At 37.2% G+C, this 19,286-nt stretch overlaps 1 protein-coding gene across 24 annotated transcripts in view; it reads left to right on the forward strand.

Annotated features, from left to right (window-relative positions):
* kcnt1b (potassium sodium-activated channel subfamily T member 1b) overlaps positions 1-19,286 on the forward strand; it is an 87,019-nt gene that overhangs the window by 17,257 nt on the left and 50,476 nt on the right. For 3 of the 24 annotated variants that reach the window (XM_079871642.1, XM_079871655.1, XM_079871652.1), the window contains exon 2: positions 13,803-13,841. The exons of the other annotated variants lie outside the window; for them this stretch is intronic. In XM_079871642.1, the coding sequence (XP_079727768.1) occupies positions 13,803-13,841 (39 nt within the window). The remainder of the gene's footprint in view (positions 1-13,802; positions 13,842-19,286) is intronic. 24 annotated transcript variants of the gene reach the window in all.

A 19,286-nucleotide genomic window follows, 5' to 3' on the forward strand; every position in this document is an offset into this window, starting at 1 on the left:
TATTTATTGGTCGTTTAGATTAAATGTGATGTTAATGTAACATTCTTTGAGTCCTCCAAGGCATGAAAGGAGGAAATATGTCTCTCTGTCTCTCTATTGATCCACTCAGTGAATGCCTCAACAACACTAGGTAGGTCTTTCTTGGCATTAGTTGCCAAGAGCAGACTATAAATAGGGCAAACGCTTACACTAGGATGAATAGAAATGTCAATTAACTTTTTTCTTTCTTACCATCATGAGGTCCAGTAAAAATAAATTAATTAAAATGTTGTTTTACACAATACAGAATAATATGAAAAAAAATGGAGTTGCTCATAAAATTTAATGACATTCTGTTATACACAGAGCCCCTACAGTGACATGGTGAAGGATACAAATATGACAGGGGATAAAAAATATTTCAATGCCTTTGTGTTTTCTCGCAAAAGGTTTGTGTTCTTTTGTGAGTGAACACAAAGTTTCTCGAGAATGCAAACGTTTTGCGAGGGAATGAAAAGGTTTTGCGAGCGAACACAAAATCATTGAAATATATTTTTTCCTCCCATCTTAGATTTTTTTCCATTACCATGTGCCTTTAGTGGCTCCATAGTTATGCAGTGTATTTTCATGTGGTCATTCAAATTCCAACATTAGGGTTAAATTGCTTGTTACTATACTCCTTAAAACATTAACTCATCAATTGCATTCAGATTATTAAGTATGGGAAGATGGTTGGTGCATGTTGAATTCCCAAATGTGCATGTCACGTCACAGTTACCCAAACTCAGAGCAGAGATGGAGTTGGAATCAAGCCACTCTGAGATGCTGCAAACACCATTTTTAGTTTATGTAAGTGCTAACGGTGTCACACTAGTTAGTGATAATACCCACACTTCCATAATCTGAAATACTGAGTACCAGAATTCTGCCTGAATTAGTTGATGACTGGTCTATTTCAAAATAATTTTTCAAAAGTTTAAATAACTGCACCTTTGATAGTGACTAATGCAAAACGCACCACGACACAAATAGCCATCTCTGCCTTCACAATTCTAAACAACCCAAATATTAAAACAAAAAACCTGAATGATCTAAAGTGACTTCAAAGCTACTTTTAGACCACTTTATAACATGTTTTGATTATACCGAAGGACATTTCTCTGCCCTGTCAGGTCTTTCCATTTCTTATTTCAGCACTTAGTGTAGACAGCAAGGAGTGAAAGAGGAGAAGTAAATTGTTTGAATGGTCAACTCTCTTTAAAAGATCACTCATTGCCCATCATGCTTTTTGATAATACAGATGACACATTTTTGTGCTTATATATTATATATATATAATATATAATATATTATTATACATTATATATATATATATATATATATATATATATATATATATATATATATATATATTCAATTCAATTCAATTCAATTCAAATTTATTTGTATAGCATTTTTCACAATACACATTGTTTCAAAGCAGCTTTACAGAAAGTGCATTTCAGAAATGTACATAGAAAAATAAAGTTAGTTAATCATGTATTAGGGCATAACATCACTGGCATTAAGTCATCTCTTCACAGGCGTCGAGTCGTCTCTTCACGGGTGTTTGGGCATCTGAAGTCTACTTACTAGCGTCCCGAGATAACAACAGAAAAGCAGATGGGAAATAATTAGCATAGCTGCTGTTCATAATATTAATGCATTTGATCCGATTTAACTGTAGTATAAAAGGTAATCATTATGTGAATGGTTGGCTAAAGAGATGCGTCTTTAATCTAGTTTTAAACTGGGACAGCGAGTCTGAGCCTCGAACAATATCAGGAAGGCCATTCCAGAGTTTAGGAGCTAAATGTGAAAACGCCCTCCCTCCTTTAGTGGACTTAGATATCATAGGAATGACCAGAAACCTTGAATTTAGTGATCTTAAAGAGCGCGATGGATTGTAGGGCAAGAGAAGATCCGTTAAATACACTGGAGCTAAACCATTTAGGGCTTCATATATATATATATATATATATCTTATATATTTATAATATATAATATAATCTTACATATTTCATAAATTCCTGCCAAGCTGTCAAACGAGAGGCCTATGCTGAGCAGTCTGCTTCATTTTTAGTTTGACAATTTGACATACCGGTATATCACAATTTTTTCATATTGAGTCTTTTTTTTTTTTTTAAATGAGTCTTACATAAGTGCAGTACACAATACTGTATATTATGAGCCAAAATATGAAATTTACACCAGTTTTCATATAATGACAATGTAGATGATTCATATACATTGTCATATAATGACACAATGTATATGAATCATCTACAATTGTGCATTAATATGTCAACAACTCCCTTTCTGAGCTTTAAATAGATCAGGTTTGTAAAAGAATTAGAGCTTCAGAGCACCTCACAGTGAGAGAATGTTTCTGAGGGTGCTGTGAAATGCTGTGGTGCAGTGCAGGTTTTGTATTTGTACTGTATGTAGGTGTAGCTTTAGACGAGCGAAAAATCATTCAGTCCGACAGCAGAGACTCAAGAGTCTGAAACCAAGAGCACCATGTTCCTTCCTTGCACACTCTATTTCATCAGTCATATACATGTTCTTTTTGTGAGTAAGTAGATATCCTACATCAGTTGTTCTAAACCTTTCTGACACGTAGGTTAGACCTCACTGTCGTTCAAAACAGTATTGCCCCTATAAAAGATATTTTCTGATGTAATTATGACAAAGCTGCTTGTTTTCAAATAATTTTTTAATAAAATAAACTGTATAATCTTATATTAAATGAATTAATGATTTATTTTGTGATTTCAGAAATGTCATGAACTGTGTTCTTGATAATAATAAAAAAAAATACTTATGTTAGAAATACTTATAAGAAATATGATTTGGCATCTTGATTTTTTTTTTCTAATATTATAAAAATTTTGATTATTTGAATATATTAATATTTTTTCTGCCGTTACATTTTATATACTCTCTAGAAATGTTGTGATGTTTTGGTTTGGGGGTAGGGTTAAGGGATCTAAAATATATTTATAAAATCGTAAAAACATGACTAAACAAATTTACTTTGCTTTAAATATTTTACATTTCTATAACTGTTAATATCTAATAATGTTTGGTGGTAAGGGTTCAACTAACAGGCTGCTGAGGATGCTCAGTTTGATCACTGATGATGCACTCAATTTGTGTGAGCATGTGGACTTATGTTTGTTATTTAGAAATAATATATGTTTTAGCGTTATGTAGTGTTTTTTATTATTATTATATTTAGCTGTAAAAGTTGTTTCAAGTCACCTTTAGAGTATAATTAGTGTCCTCTTTGGTGAAGTTTCTTCCATTTGAGTGAGTATCTTCAAATTGTTATGGAGTATTAAAGTAACTCTATATAACCTTTTCAGTTTGTCCAACAAAATAAGTAAGTTTTATGTCAGTATTGTATAATATTAATGCTCAGCTTAGTGTTAAATGCGAACTTACTGTATTAAACTTGGATCGACAAGTAAAAACATTATTATTTTTGATTTGACAGAACTTGTTATATTGTTTGACCAACTTGGATTAAGTTGATACACCAATCAGTGCGTTTACATGCACCCTCATAATGTGATTATAATGGGATTTTGGCAATATTGCGATTAAACTTTACCTCATGTAAACGCAATAAGCAGGCATGTAAACACCTTAATCGCATTATTACCGCTCTGACCAAAGTGCGCATGTGTTCGGTTCTATACGAATGCCGTGTGTTGTTCACACAACTTCATGAATTATTCTGAAGTTTTCTCTAGTTCTCCAAATTGCTAAACTCTGTCAACACAACTCACTGTGCAGTCTCTGCTCCGTATCTTTCTTCATTCAGACTGTGCGAAAAACACTACGGCAGTGTAGGCAAACCCGGCATTGCGATGCTCATCACTGCACCAAATAATATCCAGTACGTCCATAAAAATGTATTTTGATGTGAGTAGATTAACATGCATACTGTATGCCTACAGTATCTGAGTGTGGTATAACCATACTTATTAGCGAATAATCAGATTAATGAAAATGAAAGAGTTCTGAGTTCTCACAAATAGTTCTGCTTGTGTCATGTAAACATCTTACTGTGATTAAGACCTTACTCTGATTATTAGAAATAATCACATTATTGGTGCACACGTAAACATAGTAAATTTTTCCATAAGTTGCGTTCCATTTCGAGGGAACTTCGAACGCTGTGTAATGGTGTTGATGATATGGAAACGCCATTAGTGTGCACTGGTGTCTGAGGCACGTGTGAAGCCGATGGAGGTCAGGTGACGTCATCAAGACTAGAGTTCTTCACGGGCCCACTTGGATCCGAAAACCCGAGGTTCGACCCAAGTGGGTTCAGGTCCAAAACTTTGACGAGTGATTCGGACATGGGTCGGGTCTGATATTAGGTGCCACAAGTGTCAAGTAATTTAAAATAAACTGAATGAATGAAAATGTACTGAATGGACCTGAGAATTCTTTTAAAATATTCCATGTAACTTTCCATTTGTTTCAGGCCTTTAACAATATTTTATTATTTAAATCAAATACATATTAAATTCTATGACAACTTTATTATCTCTCTGAATAGTTAGTTCTCTCTGAATCCACACTTCTACGTGCGATGGATTCTATGCACGGATGCTTCCGCATTTAGTTTCAGTTGATCTGCCTAATACACTCTCAGAAAAAAAGGTACAAAAGCTGTCACTGTGGCGGTACCTTTTCAAAAGGTACACCTTTGTACCTAAAAAGTGCATTTTAGTCCCTCAAAGGTACATATTAGAACCCTTTTGAGGGGTACTGTCCCAGTGACAGCTTTTGTACCTTTTTTTCTGAGAGTGTAAGGCCAAATAAGAGAGAATAACCATAGTTTTTATGGTTAACCATTTATTTTATTTCTCTCTAATATCCAAAGGTGTTCTTAATTTCTGTCCTCATTATCACTTTGAGAATCAAAAGGCACCACTTTGACTGGTGAATATCCCTGAAGAAAACCCCAAAACAGTGAAATAATATTTAATTATGCAGATAATGAAAATGTACTTTAATCATCCTTTGGTCAGGTAAATGAGTCAAGGAGTAAATATTCCTGTAGAGGAACTATGTGGACAGACCTTGGCTTCGACCTTGGGTCCCACACTTGAGGCATGTTGCTGTCGTCGTTACGGTGAAGGCCTCTCTCCTAGAGGTCCTGGGTGACTGTCTAGTGTCTAACCCTATGGAGCTACCCTTTCTGAGGGGGATGTGGTGGTGTCAAAATGCGATCAGCACTACTTGGACCCATCTCAGTACCCTTTTTGGGTCACAGGTTTACGCGTGGCTGCTTCAGACAGACCCTGGCTTCCACCTTGGGTCCTACACTTGAGGCATGTTGCTGTCGTTATGGTGGACGGCTCCCCTCATAACGGTCTTGGATGACCGTTTAGGGTCACCTGGATACACATGGTTGCTGTCACAAGTGTGACCATTTTAAATGCTGGAGCTTACTTTAAAAGGAAACTATGCTCTAAGGTGGACCTCAGCACCACTTGGACCCAGTCCTCTTCCCGGTTGGTTCCTACTGGAACGTCTTTCAGGTCACTGTTACACTCAAGTTTACATGGCCACTATTTCGGCCAGACACATTTACATTGATGGAGTTTGTATGGGGAGGCATCCCATGGTATCTTGTTTTTGCGCAGTGCCAGATGGCTGGGGTCTATCTGCAGACCGCAAGTTCTTTCCCGGGACCTTGATGTAGTCTTTCAGATGCTCCATTTGAGCCTCAGAGGAGTTTAAGACTCTCAAGGATCTGTTATTGCTGAAAACTTTGTAAGAGATTTGCACTGCTTTGGGGGGCTTCTAAGGTTCTGTTGTCACCAGGCAGTGTTTATTGCTATGGATTACTGATGCAATTTCTTTGCCTATGAGGTACCCATCTTGGCTTCACCCCTAGGGATCAGAGCCCACTCTACTTGGAGTGTGGCTTCTTCTAATACACTATTTAAGGGTTCATCTTTGCAAGATGTTTATGCTGCGGAAGGGTGGTACTCTCTGCACACATTCATAAGGTTTTACAGCTCTCAGGTCCTGTTGGTTTAATTTATTTTGCTTGTCCAGAAGGGTCTGTGCTTGAACATAATTTCACAATCTTGTTGGGTAGGCATTTTTCAGTATGACATAGGTATTAACATTCCCATAGCATCAACACCAAGATGCAGAGTCAAAATTCCCTTGAAAGGGAACGTCTGGGGTTACATATGAAGAGTTCAGATGCAAAAGCCTCTAAGTGCCATCTGAAATTTTCTTCTAGAATGATCCTTTTTATGAAGTTTGTATATTTAAGTTCAGTAATTTCACTTAAATGGCAATTAATTACCTATTAATTGCCATTTAAGTGAAATTACTGAACTTAAATAATCGAGCTTGATAAAAATGATCATTCAAGAAGAAAATTTCAGATGGCACTAAAAGGCTTTTGCATCTGAACTCTCAACACATTCTCACCCCAAAGCGTCACTTTCAAACAAGCTTCAATATCTGACGCTCAAAGCACCCTTTAGCGTCCATATGTGACGCTTCGGTTATGGGTAGGTTTAGGCGTCATGTAACTGACGCTTTCGAAAGTTCGTCAATATCCGACGCACAAAGCACCCTTAGCGTCAATATGAGACGCTTCGTTTATGGGTAGGTTTAGGTCTGTGGTAGGGTTATGCGTCTCATATGGACGCTAAAGGGTGCTTTGAGCGTCAGATATTGAAGCATTTTTGAAAGCGTCAGTATATGACGACTTGGGGACTGGAACTCTTCATATGTAACTCAGTTTCCGGAGAATCTGTAAATTCTACTCTTATAGATTTATCTTTTTGTGTGTTGATCATTTATTTGTTCATTTATTTGTCTATTTAATTTATGCTTTTTATTAGGACTGTCAATTAATTACATTTTTTGAATAAAAGTAATTGCATTATATGATTAATTATTGTTATAATCAAAATGCAGTTCACTGCATATGCTGAGAAAAGCCCTCGAGTGAAGATAATTTATGGCATTACATTATTGTGGTGAAGTAAATCATTGACATTCCAAATGTATTTATTTTTTTGTCAATGTAATTAAACATGAGCCTATTGCTGGCCTGTCCATCATCTCGCACCATGAGTGGCATATGTGTAGTACAATTTTTTTTTTAAAGCACCGATTCCACATTTTTTAAGACATGGCTAACTAAATTAACACATTTGATTAACAGTTTATCTATTATATTTATTTTCACATGGAAAAGATTGCGTATAATGTGAATCTATATCTTGTTTGAATTTGAACAGAAATCTTCCTGCAGACTTGAATTCCAACTTTAACACCACTGTCTGTAATTTTGAACCCGAAGACACTGATAGCTGATTTGGGTGTGTGTTTATGTGTGTGTATGTAGTTCTAGGTTGTGGGGGCAAAATGTCCCCAAAAGAATAGCAATACCAAAATTTTTTGAATAATATTTTGATTAAATTATTTGGTCCCCATGAGAAAAACTGTGTATAAATCATACTAAATTATTTTTGTTTTGTTTTTTTGAATATGTAAAAATTCAGAAAGTTTTCTTTGAGGGTTGGGTTTAGGGGTAGGGTTGGAGGATAGAATATACAGTTTGTACTGTATAAAAATGATTATGTCTATAGAAAGTCCCCATAAAACATATAACGTGGGGGAACCCAACGTGTGTGTGTGTGGTTAGTACTCAGCTCTGCAGGAAAGTTGAGCTCCAGCAGTAAGATTAAGCACCCCTAAAGTAAATGATTCTGCTTGAACTTGAAATATTATTCCATTGTTTTAAAGAACTTGGCTTTTGTAAAATATGGCAGAAATCATCCCGTATCTAATTTTACCTTTATCAAAGCATACATTCTGTGACACTTTGGATTGGAACAAAGTGTTAGACGTGCTATTTGGAAAATGGTTGTGTAAAGCTTTATAAAGATGCCCCAAATGTTACTGTGATTTAGATGATATTGTGGTAACTTTGAACACAAATGTATTTAGTGCTAAAAAAGCTTGAAAATCTGCCACCTGGCCAGGCTCACAGCAATCAGTATAATGGGAGTGTGTTTGTTAGGATGGGGGTAGGGTTCATCCACTCAGTTTTTGGAAGACTGTTCAAATCATTCCTACACTTCGTTATTGTGCACAAATCCATCTGTATGTGGCTCCCTGTGTCACTTATTTTGATTGGTCGTTTGGTTTCTTCCTGATTTTCTGGGGATGTAAGTGGGAGCAGTTCCCTGTAGAATAAAGTGGTCATTTTGAAGACTGAAGTTCTGACAGTTTCTTGGATGGAGCAACAGCAAAAGTTTTTTTAGCCAGTGTTTGCACTCAAGGATCCATACAGCAGAGTCTGCTGCTTTAAAGGTCTTTGCTAATATGCTGCTGTGATGTATGTGAACTTGTACTTTCAGAACAGATGTTTCTATGGTGGCTGAGAGAGCTTGACGCTGCAACAGAAGAAAACACATGCAAATAGAAAAAACACAAAATTAAGCACAGCAAATAAAGAACACATCAGTTTAACAACACATGTGCTGCAATAATTCACAACGCAACCAAATAAAGAAACACGCAGCAAAAAATACTCACAACTACTGTATGAAGGTGCAAAACTCAAGAGCATGTACATGTGAATTAGAGAACTTGTACAACAAATATTCGTACTTGTACACTAAAATTTACACTCACAGAATGTGAAAACCTGTAAAATAAAAATCTTAAGTTGAATGTTGAGATTTGCACTCGCAATAGTCACAAACCTGTATTCTGAATTTGAAGCTGCAGACAAGTAGTCACAAATATGTAAAATGGGGCACAAAGGAGTTGTTTTATTGGTTGGCGCCTAGCCAATGAAATGGGACTTCTTTTGAACGCGATGATGTCACAAAACCCCCTTCCTCCTCGGGGACGTTCTGATTGTGGCTTAATGCATTAGACAGTGATAATAAAAGAACTATATGATATTATCAAACTCAGTAAATACCATACTAATTATGCATACCTATGTACATAAAAGCAGATGAGCCCAGAATATGAACGCAACACGTATAATTACATGTTATGAGTTTAAGTTACCTTCATACACAACGCACATATGATCAGGATGTTAAAATAAACAAAAAACTAACTTTTCTGGTCAACACCAACACATTGAAAAATAAAGGCCCTGATATACTGAAGAACGAATTGATGTGACATAATTTCGAACAAATCAGGCCACAACAACCTTTCCAGAAAAGTTCGCTACGAATTGCAGAGCTCGTGCAAACTTTGTTGCTATGATCAAATGCTTTTCTTATGCTTTATTTAAATGAATGCTTGCTGTTTTCTCAATTTTATTGTGTTTATTTTGTTATTGAGAGGAAAGCGTTCAACACATATACATATTCATCTAACTGTCGCTCTCAGCAGAGTGGGCGGCGCCGGATGTTTGCTAACAATATATCGCTGCTCACGTATTACAAACTTAGTTTTACCCCTAAGCAAACAACGAAAAATAACTTCGCTGTGAGTATATCAGGGCCTTAAGTGGCCCCAGCCAGTTCATCACTTTGGGGTCCCAAACATATCCAATGTGGTCTGTGCTATTTGCAGCGCGTTTCTGTATGTGGTTGTGTTCTGATTATTTGCAGCAAACATGTTGTCAAATGGATGAAGATGTTTCCTTAATTGGTGTTTTTTCTATTTGCATGTGTTTTCTTCAGTTGCAGCGCATTGAGCTGTCTCGGTCAGTGTCTGTTTCACTCCATTTTCTACCCATTAAAGTGATAGATTAAAATTATCATTCTAAAATGAATTTACTCACCCTTATGTTGTTTTAATCCTCAATGACTTGACTTTCTTTCTGCTGTGGAACACAAAAGGTTATAGAATGCTTATGATGGTCAAGAGATGGTCAGGCTTAAAATGACAGAAGCCATCATGAAATGCTTGGATTGTAGCAGATGAGTTGTGTGAACCAATTCTGACACTTTTATAATGCTTTTTTTCCCCTTGTCCTTGAAGCTTGATGATTCAGCTCCAGAACCTATTGACTGTAATTTCATGGAAAAGAGCATCCAGTGCATTATTAAAAATCCCTCCTTTTGTGTTTTACGGAAAAGAGAAAGTCATACAGGTTGATATATTATTCCACTCATGCCTGTCTAAACTGCATCTGGGCATAGTTAAGCAGGCATTGTGGAAAATGGACTGATCTGTTTTGAACTGCAGTCACCTGTAAATGAGATGGCTCTCTGAAACACTCTATTCTAATTGGTAAATAATTGCACCGAGTCTCAAATATTTTTTTATAAATAATAATTGATAACAGTACATTTGAATTTCAGCACCATTTTCTCCCTTAATGAAATGTGGATTTTACTAAATCACCCGACTATGAAGAGCTCACTCATTCAAAGTGGCAGATGGCATAACTTTCTGATTAACGGTCAATTGTTTTATTGTTCATCAGCTGAGAAAAAAAAAAAGTTTCTCTGTGTTATTGTTATAGCTGTGGTGTGAAACTATTCTCATAGAATTAGCACGATTAGTATAAAGTAATAGTTAATAGTTATCATCCTTAGTGTGAACATGGATGACCCTTAAAAAAGTGTAAAGATGCACTTTACATCACAAGTGTAAAGATCTTTCTGCAAAGTTTTGATGTATGTATGACATAGCGAGAGAGAGAGAGAGAGAGAGAGAGAGAGAGAGAGAGAGAGAGACTTGAATTTGAAGATCCTTTAATTAATTATTTAAAAAGATTACATAAGAACTACACAAATATACACACAAAATAACTACACAATTAGACATACATTTGCAGAGAACCATCAATGCTGACAAACACTGGTTCACTCCCCAAGTATAGTTAAAAAGTCTCTCGATCTTTGACCAGGTGATAATAAGCATATTTAACCTTTAACCTTGATTTTATTTGACACAAAACCCTTTAAAATTGAAACATTTATGGATCAGTTGACCCCACACCACTGAGTTTACCTTTGCGTGATAGCCAGATTGCCATTTTTGCCTGATGCCTGAACAAAAAATTAAGCAACACATGGATCTGCTTTCTATTTTTGTTATTCTTGGGCCCATAAATAAAAAGAATGGCTGAGAACACTTCTCCTAAAATCTTACACCATTCTTTTAATTTAGACAACAAAGCTTCAAGTTTCCCGCACTGAAACAATAAATGAAAACATAGTGGTTCCTCTTTTCTTTAGAAAATATTTTTTTTAGACAGAATTCTAACTTTTAAGGCTGGAGAAAAAAGAAAAATCTCCTGCACTCAAGTTAGTTCCATGATTAAGAACACACTCATTCCCCCCACCCATTATTTACAGTTTCTTGCAAGAAAATCACATCTAGATTTTTTTAACCTGATAAATTCTATAATGGTATTAGCCTTCCTCTTATCCCTCATCTCATTAACATTAAGGGATCCCAGCCGTAAGGCCTAAAAAAGAGAGACTCGTGAGAAAAGAGTCAAGAAGTTGTACTTTGAAGATGTTAGCCATAGTGTTTACTTCGTTTTTTCCCCTCTTTAGCCTCTCTTTTCTAGTTCCTTTGTCGAATTGCAGTAATGTGTTTCTTTAGTCTAAGCGTTTCTGCTGTGAAAGCTCTTCATAACTGCTAACTCTTGCCCACATTACAGATGCCATAAACTTGTTCAAGTTTTGAAAAAAAATCGATCACTTCAACACTTTTACCCTTAGCTTCATCAAGAAATTCATTCATTTGAGCTACAGTATACAAGTCTCCTTTAATCACTTTTGACATCTCTGCCCCTTCAGACCATCGTTCATCATCTCTCATTTTATCATCAGTACATTGAAAGAGTCCTTCCAACTCATCTACTGAGCCTTCCTCTACTGACTGTATATATGAGTCACATTCTTACTATTATCCACATCCTCAACTTCAGCGCTTAAATGCCTGACAACAGCAGAACTATATCCAGCCTGCTCACTGCTCTTTCACTCACCTCACTGTGCTTGATGACCTTCTTTGAAGGTCTTTCGCTTTTATTCTGTCGCTTGTTTCCGCTGTATCGGTATTGTTGATATATTTATATAATCCGCTCTCAGCTGAACCAACAGGCAACTGCTATTCATTATCCACTTTCTTATGCGGGCAAGAGAAACGTTTGTGGCCTAAATCTTCACATTCAAAGCACTTGAGGTTATTGGTGCTTGCATACAACATTTAGGAGTTTTCTCTGTGACTTCTCTATGACTCAAGTGGAAAGAGATCTCTAATGTGCGCTCCGGTGAAACATCTGTACCTGTAATTGGCCAATAATGAGCCGCTGTTCTGACATAGAACCCAGAACCTCTTCACTGTGTTTACTATGTGATCAGCTTAGGAGACTGACACGGAAGAGAAGAAATTGTTCGCACAAAAAGTATTTTTGGGTGAAAAAAACATTTAAAGTATACAATACTTTATCAGTTTGTATTAAATTTAGCCAAAACATGAAAAAAAAGAAAAAAAGAAAAAAAAAAAAACCTTTGCAACGTTTTTCACTCTTACTCTAACAACACGCTCCACTCGTCCCACCATACTCGTGCATCTATAGCGTATATGTAATTTCAGTGAAAGGTGTTTCGCAATGTCTTTTATCTACTTAAATTTTTGCACCACTTAAAGGTTACTGGGAGATAACATAACACTGATAATATCAGCAGAGCACTTACTGTACTCTTGACTAGCCTTTACTGGAATGGAGTGAATATATTTACAGACTAATGTTTGAGTAAAACATGCAGTGATGAGGAAGGGTACAATCAGTAATTGAATACATTTTGTCATGTTAGTGACCCTATCTATGTAGACTGTGTTTAACTAGGTGATAAAGAAATCATTAAGATAATAGGTTTTTGAATTTGTGATTAATAAGTATGCACTGAACACACAAGGCATGTCCCTTGAGAAAACACATGCAGCAGTCTTTTTGAGTTTGGGTTTATTTGGGGTTATGGCCTCCTGCCTTTGGCCTCTTAATATAAATTTCTGCCTGCAAAATTGATCAGCTACACTGGATTGCTTGTGCCAGTGAGATGGTGCTACAATGTAATGAACCCTTCACAGCTCTGTGGTTGTTCAGCTGAAATACTGCACTGCTCACCACACCACACAGACGGAATATTTAATGTAATCCATTCACAGAGAACATTTGACCCATAAATTCAGATAGAATATGCAGTTCATTTGACATGGATATTCACTCAGCCTGTTCCTTCAGGAATGTATGTTTCCTTTGCTTATTAGTAATAGTTGTTTTTCCATTGCAGTTACACCTATTTGACAGTTGTACACGCCAATATTTGGTGCAATATTATTGTACATCAATCATTAAAAGCAATATTGCTCTCAATTTATCAAGTTGTTTGTGATAATGCAGTCATCATCTAACCTCCATGTGATCCATATCATGATCATCCATTTTTGTGTCAACTAAATAGCCACACAGAGCAACCCTGGGGCTATGAAAACTCCATCCTCCTGTGGTTTTCATCCAGATTATGGATCCAGCTCAGTGCTCAAAGCTTTTAAATGGCACTTCAAAAAAAAAATCATAACATAAACACATTGTGAAAATGCAGTGTGTCACAGCACAATGACACACGTTTGACAAAGATGTCTGTCAGATATTCTTTTGCAGTGCTTTTCATAAGGACTGTGGCCAACCCAGCCTTTTCCAGCATGTTTTTGCATGTTTATAATTTGCATGTGTCCTTTATTGAAAACTCTCTCTCCCCTTTTGTGTCGCCCATGTCTGCCTTATCCAGGTACACAGAAGAGTACAGTATGGATTCAACCAACGCACAGTAAGTCAGAGCGGAACCGTGGTATCCGTCTAGCTTTCCGTGGCGAGTGAAATCTGTCTTTATTGGTGTATTTGTCACCTCTCTTTGGTCTACAGACTAATGACTCATTTACATTTAGCAGATGCTTTTAAAAAGGGTGACTTATTTAGCTACAGAAATTAGATAAAGGCAATTAAATGCTTCCTGTGCATATAATGAAGTACTAACTAAACCAAATAAACCTAATAAAAATACAGAACAATAAAACCTAGCGCAAATAACTGATAAAAGATGAGTCTTGATCCTGTGCCAAGAGTTTGGGAGAGATCTTGCTATTTGAACTTGAGGTCGACTGATATTGGATTTTATAGATACCAATAACTAAGTTGGGCAGTACTTGCTGATAACCGATTAATTAATCAATATTTTCTAAAACATATACTGAATTAAAACATAACACTGAAAGTAAAATAGTGCTGAACTTTATATAAAAATAAACAGTATTGACTGAACCATCAAATTGTATTGTACTTTTAAATGAAATATATAAATATTAACTTTGCAGCGTGTACGTGGTCGTTGGTCCTCTTAGCAGCATGAAAAACAAAACTTTAATTCAAATTCTGCATGGATTATATATGCAGCGCTCAAAAAGTGCTTTCTTTATAATCACTAAAAAGCTGATTTCATCTCAGTTATAATCTATGAAGCTGTCTACACTACACAATTAATCTCTTTTTTGCATTGTCTATTTTGTTATAATGAGAGGACTTGAGAGCATGCAGATCTCAGCACTGAACAAAAACTTCAGCGTTTGAAACCAGGGGCGTATTTTTGAGGGTATACCTCCCTAAGTGGTGCCTCCTACCTGACCCATGAGCTATGTAAACCATTTGCCTTTGCCACACAGTAACACCTGACACCCCAGTGCTCCCACTACAATCCTCCCTCCTTTAACTACACTGAACAAAATTATAAACGCAACACTTTTGTTTTTGCCACCATTTTTCATGAACGTAACTCAAAGATCTAAGACTTTTTCTATGTACACAAAAGGCCTATTTCTCTCAAATATTGTTCACAAATCTGTCTAAATCTGTGTTAGTGAGCACTTCTCCTTTGCCAAGATAATCCATCCACCTCACAGGTGTGGCATATCAAGATGCTGATTAGACAGCATGATTATTGCACAGGTGTGCTTTAGGCTGGCCACAATAAAAGGCCACTCTAAAATGTGGGGGGTCCAAAAACAAGTCAGTATCTGGTGTGACCACCATTTGCCTCATGCAGTGCAACACATCTCCTTCGCATAGAGTTGATCAGGTTGTTGATTGTGGCCTGTGGAATGTTGGTCCACTCCTCTTCAATGGCTGTGCGAAGTTGCTGGATATTGGCAGGACCTGGAACACGCTATACGTCGTATACGCCGATCCAGAGCATCTGTAGTACTAATGAAAATGTAATTCCTGATCTCAGAAATAGACATTGTTACTAGAAAAAGTACATTCTTAATATCAAGAATTCACATTTTAAATTGTACAAATTTAATTATTGATATCAAAAATGCATCCTGTGAATGAATAAAAGCTAAAATGGCTTGCCATAGCATGTCACTGTGTTTTAAATGATAAAAGCAATACTTGGTTATTATTTACTGAGGCATGTGCATCCATATTGACCAGTATGTCCAGCCAATTAACATTTTAAATGCAATATAGCCGATAAATCAATAGTCAATGTCAATACATTGCTATCCATCTTGCTTTATTGCAGAGTTGTAACCAGTGGCGCAGATAGGATTTTTTAACTGGGGGGGACCAAGCTGTCAGCAAATGATTTAAACTCAATTCGTTATTTTGCGTAATTTGGCCTTTAACTAGTGCTCAAGTAGTTACTTTGCGTAATTTGGGCTAATGATTTGCACTAAAAAGCCATTGTGGGATTCTTATTTGAAATCATGTATAAACAACAATGAACAAAGGTAAACAAAGGCCTACCTGATCACCACTAGCAATGCATGATCAGACTGTTATTTGACTAGTATGCCAATCACCCACCAAAACTTCATGTCTTCAGCAAAGTATGTTTTATTTAAACATTTGCTTATCTCAGCATACAAAGTCTATCATTATGAATTCTACTGTCTCTCCTTCCTCATGCTGTCTTTTTCTACTGTGGCTGCCCTCCTGCAGATCCTCACTTGACTGACTAGGGCCTGCCTTACTGTCATCAGAAATTGCCTGCAGGCCAGGAGGCATTTTAAATCTTATAATTTCAGTTAACCCTCTATACCTCTGTCAGCCTGCGTCTGCCCCGACCCGATTCTGAAGCAACGGCGGGCCGGGACACTACTTTGGCTAATGTACAGCGAAAACACTGGTTAATCCTCTGTTTTACCGATTTTTGTCGCCTTTCGTAGGGATAGTGAGGGCGGGGGACGGATCGGGTCACTATGAATCTGGGGGGGGGTCATGTCCCCCCGTCTCTAGTGCCATCTGCGCCCCTGGTTGTAACTAAACTGACTTGGAGACTAGATAATCATTGTCTTGTTTTAAAAGTATGTGTGCCTATAATGAAGAGTGCCATCACGCCCATATTTTACTGGTCCCCACAGATGTTTTTCTGGAAAGGCCGCGTTTCTTCATATGAACGCATGTTAACGCGCGACGCGGTTATCTTTTCCGAGCTGCAGTTTATAAACAAACACCGTTGCCCTTTGTCGTTTATCAATCGTAATAAATAGTTGTATTTCACTCTCACTTTTTTTGTCAGGCACAAAGTCACAGAACACAGCCCTGGAAGTGGCCGCAAGCAAGCAAGACACAGACAGAAGATGCACTGCCCAGCTGGGTTAGACAGACAGACTAGAGAGAGATGCACATCAGATTAACTTTACAGTTCTTTGCTGACATCAAACTTGGAGAGGAGAGAACACAAGTTTACCTGATTGCTGTTCCCGCAATTCACTCTCATGGTGTTTTTTTCGTGACCAGAAGGATAGTTCTGCTTAATTTTCACATCGATGTTGTAGGCTCAACTTTGATTGACGCGTTTTGACACGAAGGGGAGGTGGGGCCTTGAGTAATTTGCGGGGCCCTACGCAACTTGCATAGTGTGCGTTTAGGGCTGATCGGCTCTGCTATTTATAATAAAATTTTACTTTAGCATTTACTGTCACTATTCCAGAATATTAGGCCTATAAGTCCTGCATCGATTCAGTCTTGTACATATTTTATAGAAACAAACAAAGTTAAAGCATATAAGCACTGACAGCACAATCTGCACCTTATCTCAGTGTGGTACAGCGCATTTTTTTAATCAGAGGCTGTTCTTTGAGGTCCTGCAAACCTAAAGTCCTCCATTATCCTAGCATACGGCGAGTTTGGTCAAACAGTGCAAGTCATTTTAACAAAAGGCTAAACATTTATATTTTGTACAAATTTTGGATGGATTCCCCCAACCACCCCTCTTTTGAAAAATCGATGGTTTTGCACAAATCGCCTAGGCCGTGTGACATATTTTAGCTTCGAAACTGAGAAATTCACCAAAAGACGACAACTTTGGAGCACTATTCATTTTGTACCTACAATATTCTATGATTAGAGTAAACTTTATAGTTACCTATGCAATGTGTGGAATATCGGGTATCAACTGTTTTGAACAGTTCATGTGTATTCTGACTAGCTTAAACACCTCTGATTGGCTATTGCATTCAAGAGATCAACGGACATGTCTGTGATTAGTTGCATTGCTCAACGCTGCAAAAAACATGTTGTAAACAAAAACCTTTCATGCTCTCCAGAAAGCAAACCCAAATGCGCACTGAGCGTTTGCCGAATCTGTTCGCAAATACGATACCCTAGCAACCTCTATCAACCCCGTAGAACCGGGCCAGACTAGGACCGGGGCATTATACATACCTTTCATTGTTTTAAATCCACATCAGAGTATTCCGCTCCATGCAGAGTGTAGCGCCATGTGTCAAAACAAATGCCATGAGGCATCAGTGACAGTTTTTAATTCATCAGTTATCAGTGCAGAATCTGTAGCCTAGGAAAACCCAGACAAACTTCCGGCAAATTTAGATTTGCTCTGCAAGTAGTCTGGCAAAGAGCCCATTCAAGCCGATTTCTAATCTGTCCAAATCGAGGCACCAATCAGAAACGTTGAGGCGGGCTTTACACGTTGACGATCGCTCTGATTGGTTTATCCAATTGCGCCCAGAGGCATTTGAGCGATGTCCGTTGGTGAAGCACACCAACTTTTAAATGCATTATTATATTCAAATTGCAAACACATGAGGACAGTCTCCATGAAAGACCCACTGGCAGATGAACCTGCTACTACATTTCTCTCCGAAACGGTAGGAAATTAAATTAGATTTAATAGAGGATTTTAACTGTGACAAGATGATTGACAGGGCAGTTTACGTGACAGGATGCACGCGACAGATCCGTCCGATAAAGATGACGAAGTAGTATGTCCCAAAGCTTGCCTACTTTTTTGCTACACATTCAAAAGTAAATACCTTTTCTTCACAAAAAGAGTACATACTTTTATGGCGTAGTGTAACTTAAGCGAATTGGGACGCGGCATATGGCTTTACACGATGATGATCGCTCTGATTGGTTTTAGGTCTATCCAATTGCGTCCAGAGGCATTTGAGCGACGTCCGTTGGTGACGCCCCTTTGGAAATGAGTTATTAATGAAGCTTGCCAGACCATAACTCAGTTACTACTGAGAATGGTCTGGTTTTAACCAGGCTACAGAATCTGCAGATGAATCAGCAAAAACGGTACATCAGTCGACCTCTAATTTGTATCGTACTAGATACATACATTTCTAAGGCACTGTGCTGTGAAGCCTGTTATACGCAGTCTTCAACTGGCCTTCTGTCATCTGATTTATTATTATTATTATAATGTTTTTATGATTTTAGTATAATCCTGAAAAGGTCCTCTCTCAGGATGAAATTAAGACAACAAAAAGGCCAAGTACGTCACAGAATCCCCAGAGTCTATTTGTCTGCAGAAGCCATGCAGACATCTGTGAAGAATGGCAAATAGACAATGTATCTTGTACATGCGTAACCCCAGACGTTCCCTTACGAGGTGTTGGTGTTGACCTATGGGAATGTTACAGTTTTTCTGAATTGTTAAAACATATTTCTCGAAACCATCACCAACTTTCTCAAAACCTTAAACACCTAACCAAATCTTCAAACTACATTCAGAAAACCTCTGACTCATCTAACAAAATCAAACAGTTGACTCAAAACTATTTTATCTGTGCTCAAAATCAAATAATTCTTTCAGATCCATAGCAAGTCAATATTATAAACACTACTGATCATTCATTAAACACTACGTTAAAAAATGGAAAACAGTTACAGAAAAAAATTATATTCTAACAAAGTAAACTAATTTCGCAGTTACGTAAAAAATTACCTCACAACTTACAGTAGT

This window comes from Squalius cephalus (genome assembly GCF_949319135.1).
Source record: "Squalius cephalus genome assembly, chromosome: 5".
Lineage (NCBI taxonomy): Eukaryota > Metazoa > Chordata > Actinopteri > Cypriniformes > Leuciscidae > Squalius > Squalius cephalus.